Source organism: Silene latifolia, chromosome 2 (genome assembly GCF_048544455.1).
Source record: "Silene latifolia isolate original U9 population chromosome 2, ASM4854445v1, whole genome shotgun sequence".
In the NCBI taxonomy this organism is placed as follows: Eukaryota; Viridiplantae; Streptophyta; class Magnoliopsida; order Caryophyllales; family Caryophyllaceae; genus Silene; species Silene latifolia.
Genome location: NC_133527.1, coordinates 184,560,909 through 184,574,561, shown reverse-complemented (window position 1 = coordinate 184,574,561; position 13,653 = coordinate 184,560,909). Strand labels below are relative to the sequence as shown.

Below are 13,653 nucleotides of genomic sequence, written 5' to 3'. Positions count from 1 at the left end.
CTTTCGACAACTCATTACTCGTCTGAATGTCTAAATTATATTCCCTCTGTCCCGGTCCATTGTTGTCTTTTTGATTTTGGCACGAAGATCAAGGAAAGAGGAAGGAGCAAATCACTAAATAAAAAGTGGACTAGATTGAATGTAAATTATCAAATTGTTCATCAAGTTAATTCTTAAAATAGAAAGGACAATAGACTGAGACACCCCAAAGTGAAGTAGGACAACAAATACAGGATAAAAGGAGTAATATGTTTAGGCGTGTATACAACAAGTATCAATATCCGACACGATATCGAACACCGAATGACTGATTAGGAGGAGTGTTCTTGCTACCTGGCTCGAGAGCGGTCTCATTTCATTTCCAACTTTCCATTCCTAAATTATCCCCAATCTACCCCTCCCTAGTCCCTAGTCCCCAAACACCCAAATCTCGCATTCAACCCATCAATCCACCCCAACTCACCAACTGAGGAATCACATCAGCCGCACCAATCAACCACAAGAATCAAGATCATCGAAAATGGAGGTCCCAGGATCATCAAAGAAGATGATAGCTACACAATCAGAAATGGTGGAAAACAAGGTTCCATTAGCATACAGAGACCAATGTGCCCATCTTCTTATCCCTCTCAACAAATGCAGGCAATCGGAGTTTTACCTTCCATGGAAGTGCGAGAATGAACGCCATGTTTATGAAAAATGTGAGTATGAGCTTGTTATGGAGCGTATGCTTCAGATGCAGAAGATCAAAGAACAACAACTACAGCAACAATCTCAGGGTCAATCGATTCCCCTTGTTGCTAAGACTGCTAATGCTTGATTTTTATGGTAATTCTCTTTTTTTATTTTAATGGGTTTGCATTGAATTTTCCGGGTTGTTTTGTTTTTGATGATTTTTGGGATTTTTAATTGATTGTTAATTTGATGGATAATTGCCTGATTGCCCCCTCTTGTGTATTTGTTTTCTAGGGTTTTGATGAATATGTGCTTGGATATCTGTTTTCGCGGTTTTGTTGGGATATTGGGTGATTGATTTGTTATGTGGGTTTGCTGGTTATGGGACTAGTTATAGTTTATTTGTTACTCCGTTTGTCTCGGTCATTTGTTTACCTTTTATATTCTTTATGAGGAGTATTTTAATCAAAGGTAAACAAATGATTGCGACAGAGGGAGTATTTGTTTGGTCTGATACATATTTTGTTTAAGCTGTAGATTATTTTATGTGGGTATTGTTCATCTTGCTTGTTTCCATTTCCAATGGAATCAAAGACTTGTTACTTTTGGGTTATGGATTATGACGGAATAAGCAAAATGACTCGATAAAGTGGTTTCCCTTCTTATTATTGTGAAGTATCAGTCCTTAGATGTAGTTCTCGATGCATTTTTCATCTAGGGTCGGAAACAACCTCTTCATGTTGCTAACACATGGGTAAGGCTGCGTACATCTGACCCCTACCCCAAAATTTGCGGGAGCCATTCAGGCACAGGGGTAATGTTGTTGTTCATCTTGCTACTTTTTGATAAATGGAGGCGCTATCGTTTCTCTTGTTGTTTCATGTATACGTTTGTGCAATGATTCTGCTGTCGTGTTATGTTTCTTAATGATTCAAGCTGCTGCAAATATTGATCTTGCTCGTATAAATGTGTCATCTTTGTTTGAGTTTTGATAGTGTTGTGATTGGAGAATAGATCTCCATCTTTGTTTCTCCCAGTCATAAGGAGGAGGAGGATTGTGTCAGATGTTTGTATGTGTGTATGGCTTTCATGCTTGTTCTTTTCTTAGAGAAAGGCGAAGGTCTAAACCCTGTATGGAGATAGTATATAAGACACGCAAGGCAAAACAGAAGTCCAAATTAGTTGTGTCTACATCAGTGAGAGGAACTGACTTGGTCGAACATTACTTCTACAATTAGTTAGTCGATTCCCTGTCAGGTCTAATGTAGCTTTTCTACAATCTCCACTCTAAACGGTTTTTTGGACCTATATTCGTAATTTTTAAACTTAAATATTCCCTCTTAAGTCTTACTTTCTTTCCAAAATAAAATGGCACAAGCTGTTAGGAACATTTTTCGATTAAGTAATAGGGGATATAGATGAAAGGACACCAAAGGGGTGATGCGCTGCTGCTCATGTACAAAAAGACTCCTGGGGATAAAATGACAGGGAGAAGAATTAGCTCTCAAGCCAGTAATCATATACTTCGTATTTAAAGAGAGCTAAGGTTAATAGGCAATGGCTTAGATGACATAAAATGATGAAAGTATACATCATGTCACCAAGACCACCGTCAGACTCAGACTTTGGACGACGTACATCATGCCACTTAACACAATGAAAATTGTAAACCCTTGTGCAATTCTGTTTCCAAGTGATCCATTACCACTTCAAATGGCAAAAGTGCTCAACATGGTTGAAAACCCACAAAGAACCCCTTTCAAGTGACCAACAATCATTTTGCATGCCAAAATGGACAAGCCCTAATCTTCAACAAATGCACCCTTCTAGGAGAGGGGTAAATTTGGTTTTATAAGTGAGGGTATATGTGTCATCATATTAGCAAAACACTTGCCGAGTAAGAATATGTAAAGCATCAATTATTCAAGTGCTCATAGAAATCGGAAAGTATCAATGAATTATGAATCATAGGTAGAATATTCCATGCCAGAGGGAAACCAATGTATGCTTATGTAACAAGCTCTCATTGTGGACTTGTGGTAGCATGTCATCCTTTTTGTTGTGGATCATGTCACTCATACTCGACTCTTAAGTGTCCAATATGAATGCGTGTTGAACATGCAACACGGAGTTCAACTGAAGTGTCGAAATAACATAGGTCGTGACCTTTACTTTCTTGAATTGTGTCTTAAGAATGACACATACCAGCGGCTTTAAAAGGTTTTGCCAAAACATATCCAAGGACTGTCGAGATATGGTTGCATCTAATGATGCACCATCTGATTTTTGAAAGGGATATATAAGATGCATTTGGCTTTAGATAAAGAACATTCAACATCGTATCTCTGGAACTGTCATGTGTGAAGCAGCTTCACCTGGTTGACAACCAATCTAGCCTCAGCCTCCTGGGAAGTACAAGACGTCGGAAGTAATTAAGTATAAGCTAATGTAGGTTTCCTAGGATCACCGCTATTTCTTGTATGTTAAGCATATGGGTAAGGGTGACATAAATACTACAATGGGGGCTTATTACAAGACTAGCACTTATTTTTTCCTGACCTAGCACCATTCTATGCAATTCGTTAATAATATCTTTATGGGTTATTTTGAGACAACCTCTATATTGTTAACACATGGGTAAGGTTGCATACTTTTTACCCCTGATCTCGCCATTTATGGGACACTTGAGAGTTGAGACTCTACTGACATTTGCTTTGGGTTTAGCGAGTTATGATACCAGCTCAAGCAGGCAATATAATGGGCCTGATATGATTTCATTATATCCGAATCATATGTTTCATATTCGCCAGTTTAGTGCTTTAAAGTTTCAACTCTCTCATTTTGTATATGGGCATCATATTTAGGGTGTCTTTTTTTGTATATAGTCGTCATCTCCATTGTGTCTTTTTGTAGAAGGGCGCCACCTCTATCCCTTTCAAGCTTCAACTCCCTTGGTGTCCCTGAATTAATATTATCTCTCTTATAGGAAAAAAAACCCATCTTTTATTATATAGTTTCTCCAAACATTGATGAAGTGGATTCATTAATTTATAACCACACCCTTACTCCATATATAATTGATCTAGTTCCTGCTATTATCAGTCTCACAGATTCTCGTATCATTAACTACTCCATTATCTCGTCTTTTCAACATAGTGTGTGCCATCTCACTATCCCAGAGATTGTGTCGAGGATTGCCAACATGTGGTGATGGTCAATGTGGCCACCGAGAATGGAGGCTAACCCGGGGAGAAAAAGGAAGGGAAGGAGGGACTGAGGGTGCATGTTAACGAGGATAGAGGAGAGGAGGGAGGGACTAGAATCGTGGCAGCTTATCATTTCAGGCATTGGGGTTTGACATAGTGTGCGATGGTGCTTAGTGGCACCAGGAATCAATGGTGGAACTGTGGAAGGAAGCGGTGGAAGATTCGAAGAGAGATAGTTCAAACATTTGGTAATGCTAGAGTATATTTAGTTATGGTAGGTTTCTTTAGTGATCTCTTGGTACAAGGCAGTCTCAAATTATTATGGAACTTGACCTCATACTTTAATGGTGAGGTTCTCTTGAGAGTTGACAGATTGAGAGTCTCGAGACTTGGTGTCAAAAAAAAATGTGGAGTATTAATAAGAGTCTGTATGCCTCCCTTTTTCCTTAGTTTTCGGAATTTCAGTAACATCTATGAAAGCAAGGTAAATATCTGGAAATTCGTAAATGTCAGTTATACTCAGCAGTCAGGACAATTCAGCAAAATTCAGAAATCTTAATATGAACTGTTTGTTTGGCTAGGATATTTCGGAATTTTTTTTAAAGTATATTGATGCCAAGGAATGAAGGGTAATTTCTGAGTAACAAACTAACAATCAGATCTGACTTGGGTATTGTCTGTTACAACAGAGGTAGCAAGTGTAAGTAGGTCTGCTCTAGGATGAGATTTCTAACTAGATTGGAACAGTCCATCGTGGCCGCCTCCTGTCAGTTCACTCGAGTTTCTTCTCGCAATCTATGTTACTTGGACACTTCATATGAGCTCACGTAACTGTGTCCAACACTCGACCCTTGGACATTGGTATGACACTCCAACACTTCATTTTAGACCAATATTTTCATAAAATAACCGAATCCCACACTTGGGTACGCGCACCCATGTCTGATACTTTGAACTGAGTCAGAGCAACATAGCTCAAAATAGGGTATGAAGTCAGTCACCTCAAAATTCAGAGATAAGAACTTTACCAGTAAAATTGCAAGTACTGGTATCTAATTAAGCCCCCTTACGAACTGTATTAAAAAACTTGAAAAGTGTCTTGCACCGCTGGTGCCTAGTCAAGGCCTGTTAGTTGTTCTGATATGATATGAGCAGAGTATTTGTTAGAAAAATATCGTTACATTAACACATGTTAAGTTACATAGCAATTCGTTAAAACCACTTGTTTCTTTCGCCAGTTGGTGAAAGTGGAGATGTCTGTGACGTTTTCTGCTGATTTTGACTGGGTTGTAGTTATGCAGCCTATTGTATTGTTGTGGAACACACTCTGGAATAATGTGGGATTTGGACATTTGGAAAAGTTCATATGCTAAACCTTATCTGGAAATACTGTTTGTAGCTTGTCTTTTGTACATGCTGGAATGAAGTAAAATGGGTCGCTTACTGTCTATGCTTGTCGTATTGATGTAAAGTAGCAACTGGTTGATGCAATTAGCGACTAAATTCTCATTTAGAAGTTGGAACCATTCTCTCTGTGGTCAACGCAGGATAAGGTTGCGCACTTCCGACCCCTGCTTAACACGCCACGAGGGAATGTCCTTCAATTTCATTAGTTTAGTTTGGTTCATACGCTTCTAGTTATTTATGTTTGTATTTCAGCTAAGCGTGGATATTTTCTTCTGAACAGGTGGCTCGGTTGCCGCCATTGTCATGGCAGGAGTTGTATTTTCCGTGTTGCTTGGAATTGTTCTCAGACCGGACTTTGATTTAAGTTCAAGACACTTCTTTGTTTCCTTTCAATCCAGGTTGCAATAATTACGTGTTTAACGTCTGTACTTGAATTTGTTGCTCTTGATGATCATTATAAACTAGTCTCCACCTCAAATCAAAGTGTTGAATGTATGCTCTTTAACTTTCGCTTCATTAGTGTCTGTTTTTGCCTATTTTCATTTTGTGAAAGGCTCGTTATTTTAGCTATTAAAATATGATCAAATAAAGCAAAAATTATTCGCTAATTTTCACCTTTTTTAGTGTGAAGTTGCGGTCCATTAGATGTAACTCTCAATGCAATATTCATTTATTATTAGTCATCCAAAAGCTAAACCCCCTTTGGTAAGGACCGTTTTTTCCTTAACAAATTGGTTACGAGGTTGATTTCTAACTCTCCGGTGCCCTGAAGTTATCGAACGCTTTGGAAGTTCTCTTGAGTCTTGAGCAATACCAAAAACAAAATACGTGTACTATATAGTGGTAACTGGTAACTGGTAACTGGTAACTGGTAACTGGTAACTGGTAACTGGTAAGGCTGTGTATGTACATGAAAGTATTTGAGAGACTCGAATGACGCAGTGGTTGGACTGGTGGTAGTGCTGCCTCTCATTGCTAGAGCTTCGAATGTGTTGTAGCCATCCCTCCGAATTGTCATGAACTTTTGTGGGCCGATGAACAACTGTGTCGGTATAAGTTCTGATGGGCCGTTCTTTGTAAGGTATGTATAATATGCTGGCCAACACTAAATGAAGATGGAAATTGAAATCAAAATTGTAACAGAATGGCTCTGAAAAGGAATAGAAAGACAGAAATAGTTAATACTAAATTATATCAGCTGACTCAATACACCCGAAAGACTCGGCGGTTTTTCGGTTACTATTAGTCGACTTCAAATCGGTTTATATCAAGCAAAAACTTGTATAAGACAATTTCGCATTAACCTTATTGTAAAACTTTTTTTTTTTTTTGAACGTCAATACCGTTGTGAAAGTAGTTACCAAGTTATTTTGTGTAACTATTTTGGTAAATAAGAAACGGTTTTACACTGAACTGTTATAAAGCGGATTTACACAAGACTTTTTTCATTCCTTCATAAATACGGTCGCATTGGCTTCATAATACTCTACAAAAATGTAGTAGCAGGGCAGTCATTATGGTGTTGAAAATTAAAAGGGGTTATTAGAGTAGACTTGAGTGTATTGGACAGTTGGACCCAACAATAGTCAGTAAGAATAGGACCATTCATCTATTATTGTTCTATTTATTCTTACTTGTTTTCTGAACTTGATATTGGTTTTGTCAAACTTTTTAGGAAGCAATTAATGTTATCTTTATTTGTGAGTTGGAAAAAGGTGAATTTTCTAAGTGCAAAACAGAAAATTAGACCTCATTGCATATTCCATGGTGTGGAGGGTGTTGATACTTGAAAGCTTAGACACATGACACATGCACATTAGGGTACTTTCTTTATATTAGTACACAACTACTTTGTCTTTCTTATGTTCAATGCCTTGATTGATATTCACATATTCTGGTTTAAGATAGAGATATCCGTTTTAAATCTTAAAACGGTGTAAATAGATACCAAATGACAAGACATGCTGCTGGTAGTAAGACCTATTGATTGTTGATATTAGTTCACGCAAATAGATAAAAACGGATGTCTTTGTTCTAAGTAAGACCTATTCATTGATATTAGTTCACAAAATTAACATTCTTTGTCTTCCTTCTTCCCAATATCTCATTGATGGTAGTAACTTGTTTGAGTCGAAACTTGTCCGAGTAGCTAGTGAAAGATGTCTAAAACAGATATACTAGCAATGTAAAACATCAATTGTCCAAAAATCGCGTGTTACAAAAACCCCATTGGCTATGTTGGCAAATTTTGGTTCGTTCAACGGATTTCTGGTATATGATTGTTGCTAATATTGAAGTTTTGGATTTTTCAAAGATTATATAGATAAAATCATTCAAAAACAGTTTTTTTTGTGTCATTTAAAAACAGTTTCTTTATGTTCAACACAAGGATAAGGCTGCGTACATTCGACCCTCTACCCCGAAACTTGCGGGAGTCATTAAGGCGCTGGTTAATGTTACTTGAGTACCTTGTAGCAATCATGTGTTACAAAGACCCCATTGGCTAAGTCTTGGTTAGCCATTCAGAAATAGACTTATTATGTTCAACACAAGGGTAAGACTCCGATTATATACATCCAAATATCCAATTCCCCCTTATCCGCAATTAGCATAAGTCATTATTAAGGCATTGGGGTAATATTGTTATTGTAGATAGATAGATAAAATGATTGTGTTAAAACCCATAAACACAAACAACAAAAGAGGAGCTAAGAGTAGACAAACATGTAAACAAATAAAATAGGAAAAGAGAAAACATAGTGGGGATGCCTAAACAACACACCCCACATGTACATAAATTTGGACAGAAGTTGATGATGGAAACAAACAATTAAAATTCAGAGCTGTTGGTGGTAGAATAAACCCCTTTTTCTAAACTGGGACCTAAACACTTGTTTTTTTTTTTTTTGAGAAATCTTGAAATTCTATTATCACAAATTTTCGGGCATACCTGTCACAAGCTGAAGACGGACAAAGTAATACCCAAGTGAATAGATAAGACAATAGCAGAATGCTATTTCCTAGACATTTTGCTTTTATCTTATCTAGTCACTTGGGTATTACTTGACCCGTCTTCAGTTTGTGACGGATATGCCCGTCTTTAATGAGACTTGTTGTTCTATGACTCAGAAAATAATAAAAATAAATATTACTCCTTACTGATAGCATACATGGAGAGAATTATAGAGGTATATGTCATTGTATTGTCACTTTCCCCACTCTTTTAATTATTCGTTTCAGGAAGATTATTTGTCCTTTTTATATCAATACTACTACTTGAATTTATACTACCATCCAATTTGTCGGGTTTTATTTTTTCCTGAGTCAGTTTGTTACTTTTCTTTTGTTTTTTTCTCAAGGATGTACTTGATTTACTTGAGTACCTTTGGAGCAATCATGGCATAAAATTTAAACGGTTTTGAGATTTTGAGATTTGAACACGTGACCTTGTGCGTGAGTATTTATACTCATCCACCGCGGCACTGAGTCAAAGGGAGTCGAATGACATAATTTGATTACCTAGCAGTAGTGGTGTACAGGCCGGGTTCGAGTTGACCCTGGGACGGCCGGGCTCTCCTAGCTAGGCCCTGAAATGGCCCTTGGGGATAGACGGGTTTGGCCAGGCCGAGTCGGGCTGAGGGTGGCGTTACCCGACCCCATGGGTGGGCCGGGCTGGCTTGCCTAGTTGGACTGGGCCCAAAGTGGCCCGAGAAACGAGTCGCGCCGAGCCCGTTCATTTAGCGATCTCTACCTAGCAGCAATCAAGATTCCACTTATCCCCCAGACATAACTAAGGTCCTTTACTGTTGTCATCACCTCGTGAACTAATATACCATTTTGTCGTAATCTAACTACTGTTACTATAGACTTGGCAAAAAAAAAAAAAAAAAAAAACTAATGTTACTTTAGGTACTCGGATTATTTGTGATTTTTTCCTACTTCGGTGTCATTTAAGACCGCGGTTTTTATTTTTCCACATTATATCTTTATGATACCTAGTTTAAGAAAATTTTCATTTCGATAATTGTGAGTATGTGTTTTTGTTCACAGATAGACTACTAGTCAATGCAACAAGAATTTGTTACTCCCTCCGTCGCTGTCATTTGTTGTCTTTTTTTATTTTAGGGTGTCTCAGTCAATTGTTGTACTTTCTATTTTAGGATTACAATCATTCACATTCAATTTAGTCCACTTGTCATCTTATAATTGACTCCTTCCTCATTCTCTGGTCTTTGTGCCAAAACCAATGGACAACAATTGACCGGGACAGAGACAATACATTTTATCTAAATACAAAAAATATATGGTAATATTTACAAGGTATTCTCATTAAATATGGGAAAAATGAGAATATACTTGAGTATCTCATGTGAATATGTTGTAAATATTACCATATATGGGTTATTAATATGTGACTTTAGGTTACACGTTAGAAAAACCCAAATAAAGATTAGGTACATATTTCTGTTTGAATGAGATTTTAGGCCAAGGAGTGCATGTCAAGACGACATAACATGACTTTTATTTGGCGTTAGTGCTCCATAATTGATTTAAAAAAAAAACAAATTCATGTTATATAGTCGTTATATCATTGTACTCCGTATTAACATAAAATCGTCTTACAAAAGATTAATTGTCTAATGTCTATGTATACTACAGTCTCTTGTTTAATCATGGCATTCATGGGTGTGAATTATTGTAATAAATGTATACATACAAGTGACACAACGTCACAACCATCTCATACAAGACTAGCTATAGATTTAACAACTTTACCAATTTACCAACTAGCAAACCATGGATGAAAATGGATTGCTATATACGGAGTAACAATGTTTTCTTGTTTGAATTTTGAGGAAAATGGAATCGAATAGAATAGAGGGATAGGAAATAATCCAATATAAGGTTTTGAAACCTTTTTTTTCTAATATTTCATGAATTCTTATTTCAGACGATAATATTCATTTTAGATTTAAAACGGGGTAAGTATACACGGTAGATGAGACAAATACCTAAGACCTAAAAAAAGTTTTCGATATATACAAGTAAAAGCATATTTAACCTGTTATATCTTAAGACGGTTATAATTGTTCTCTGAGAGACTTGCCGCAGATATTTATATCTCACATTCTCACTTTAGCCTCTAGTTAAATCTACTAGACAAAGTTATAAAGAGATTACCTAACCCTTTGAATTTCTTATTATTATAGTCGTTCTAGAAGAAATTAGCTTGTGTTCGTTAGCAAAGGAATTGTGGAATATAATCTACAACGTTAATTATTTTACATACAAAAGTAAGAAGTAACCCTTACGCATTAGTGCATCAGCATTACTAGTATTAAAAAGAATAGGTCGTGGGCATTAGGGCAGAGTACGGATCGGGTATTTGATCCAAAGTGCTAGTTCGGATCAGATATCCATATTAGAAATCTTGAAGTTAGATATCCAATATCCAAACCAAATGTCTCGGATATCCAATGTTCGGGTATCCAAAATAATCAGATCGGATGCGGGTATCCATCGGATATCCATACTTTTGAATTTACTTTAAAATTAAGTTTGAAACACGATTATATTCATAGTTTTACATGATGATTTTCTTTCGTATCCTTATTTCAATGTTCTCGCTATAAAATTTAAGTATCACCTAGATATTTCTCTAATATTTTAAACATTAATTAAGTTGTTATATCAAATAGAATTTTATTTTATCGAAATTATACTATAAAACTATAGTTCGGATCAGATCGGATATCCAAATATTTTAATTTTAATATCCATATCCAAACCAAAACCAAAGATTTCGGATCAGATATCAAACCAAACTTAACTTTCGGATCGGATATCCAAAAATTCGGATCGGATTCGGATCGGATATCGGATCAGTTTGGATAATCGGATTTTTTGCTCAGCCCTAGTGCGCATACAAAATTTGAGAGAGTTATCTAAAAATATGAAGAAAAATGAGTAATTTGTATTTTGTAGGTTAGCTCATATGGGTATTAAAAATTAATAGAAGTAGTGTCTTATGCAAGACTAAATTTGTTGTGTTGAGAACATTAAGTGAATCTAATATATTATAATATGCTAATAGAGTGAAAATGATTAATTCCATGCTTAGTAGTTAGTTTTAGCAGCATAAACACTTTACCAAAGTAGGTTCAACATTCATATTTCTAGTTAGAATGGCGATAGGGTGTCGTACTAAATATGGACGCCACATAATTAAAAAAAATATAAATATAAAATGTAAATTTTATTTTTGCACCAAAGTTTTAATGATATGCATCTAATTTAGATTTATTGATCAATATCTATTCAATTAAATATTTTACAATAAAATAGTTTATATAATACTTTACAGTACTAGACATTCTTCATCAATAATTACTTTCTTCATTGTTTTATTGTTGTGATCATCATCTGGTTCGTTCTTCATCTGCAAGCTAACAAAAGAGAAAATACAATATGGTACATCGGGTAAATTATTGGAATGAATTGAGAAAAAAAATAGTCAAAGTAGTGAATATCACAAAGAAAACAAGCAGATCGAAGAAAAACAATCATACACATTGACCATCCAAATATAGGAAGTTCGAGTAAAATACGAAGTATATAATGTGTTCCAATTTGAAGCATTGATTGGCAAGATATATATGTGGCACGACAAAGATCTGTTTTGCTGCTTAGGCTCTGTTCTTTTGGACTGAAACGGATCTGATCTGAACTGAATTGAATTTATAGGATCTAAACTGAACTGAACTAAACTTATAGGATCTGAACTGAACTTATAGGATCTGAACTGAACTAAACTTATAGGATCTGAACTGAACTGAACTTATTGGATCTGAACTGAACTGAACTTATAGGATCGGAACTGAACTTATAAGATCTGAACTGAACTTACACGGTCCAAATTTAAATTAACTTAAATTAATTTAACTTATTATTGTTGTTGTTGTTGTTGTTGTTGTTGTTGTTGTTATTAGGGTTTTTTTTTTTGCCAAACACAACCTTTTAAAAAAAAATATTTTCAAACACCACCTTCAAAAACAACGTTTGTCAAACACAACCTTTAATAAAAAAAAAATTTGTCAAACACGACTTTTTTGACGGATTTCAATTTTTTTTAAATGTTGTGTTTGACAAACTCTTTTTTTAAAGGTGGTGTTTGAAAATATTTTTTTTAAGGTTGTGTTTTACAAAAAAAAACTCTTGTTATTATTATTGTTCTTGTTGTTATTTTTATTATTATTATTTTTTTGATATAAAACCGCAACTTTTATTATTATTATTATTATTATTATTATTATTATTATTATTATTATTATTATTATTATAAAAAAACGTAAACTTTTATTGAGATTAAACAAAAAATTTACAAGAATTTAGTGGGCAGCCAAGAGAAACAATGATAAGAAAATATAATCTAAAACACAAGGTAAGATAATAACATTTTTCCGCTTTATATACATTGGGTTGTTCATACATTATACTACGGTTACATTACGATAACAAATAATGAGAAGAGTGATAATTTTGTTTTAAAAATAATAACAATGTATATATGTATCGAATAATTAATAATGTCAAATATTTTTGCGCCGGCTTTTAAAAATAATACTTTGCATATAACTTTCTAAACTGAATTTATAGGATCTGAACTTATAGGATCTGAAATGAACTGAACTTATAGAATCTGAACTGAACTGAACTTATAGGATATGAACTGAACTGAACTTATAGGATATGAACTGAACTGAACTTATAGGATCTGATCTGAACTGACTGAACTTATAGGATCTGAAGTGAACTTAAATTAAGCGACTTTATATCCAAAAGAACATGACTTTATTAGACTCATTAGACTCTATGAGAGACATAATGCTTCAGCTAGATGTCTATTCAAAATTGACCTGCAGAAGGCATATGACACTGTGGAGTGGCAGTTTGTGGAGGAGTTAATGAGGATGTTGAAATTCCCAGCTGATTTCCAAAGCATGGTTATGCAATGCATTACCGCTGCATCTTTCTCTTTATCTCTCAATGGGGAAATGTTTGGTTATTTTAAGGGAAAGAGAGGGCTCAGACAGGGTGACCCATTGTCTCCTCTGATATTTACCTTGTGTATGGAATATTTGACCAGAACTTTGAAGTATGCTGCAGCTAAGTATGAATTCCATTTTCACCCTATGTGCAAAAACCAGAGGTTAAATTGTCTTATGTTTGCTGATGATGTCCTGCTGTTCAGTAAAGGTGATGCTAAATCCATGATGCTTTTGTTACAGTCCTTTTCTACTTTTTCAAAAGCTTCTGGCTTAAAAATTAGTCCTGCTAAATCTAATGCCTACTTTAGAGGAGTACC

At 35.3% G+C, this 13,653-nt stretch overlaps 1 protein-coding gene across 1 annotated transcript; it reads left to right on the top strand.

Moving 5' to 3' along the window:
- Nucleotides 1–369: 369 nt before the first annotated feature.
- On the top strand, nucleotides 370–5,907 carry LOC141643684 (NADH dehydrogenase [ubiquinone] 1 beta subcomplex subunit 7). Its single transcript, XM_074452936.1, has 2 exons — nucleotides 370–828; nucleotides 5,569–5,907. Exon 1 carries the CDS (start codon nucleotides 521–523, stop codon nucleotides 818–820), a length of 300 nt encoding a protein of 99 aa, XP_074309037.1. The 5' UTR covers nucleotides 370–520; the 3' UTR covers nucleotides 821–828; nucleotides 5,569–5,907.
- Nucleotides 5,908–13,653: the final 7,746 nt, after the last annotated feature.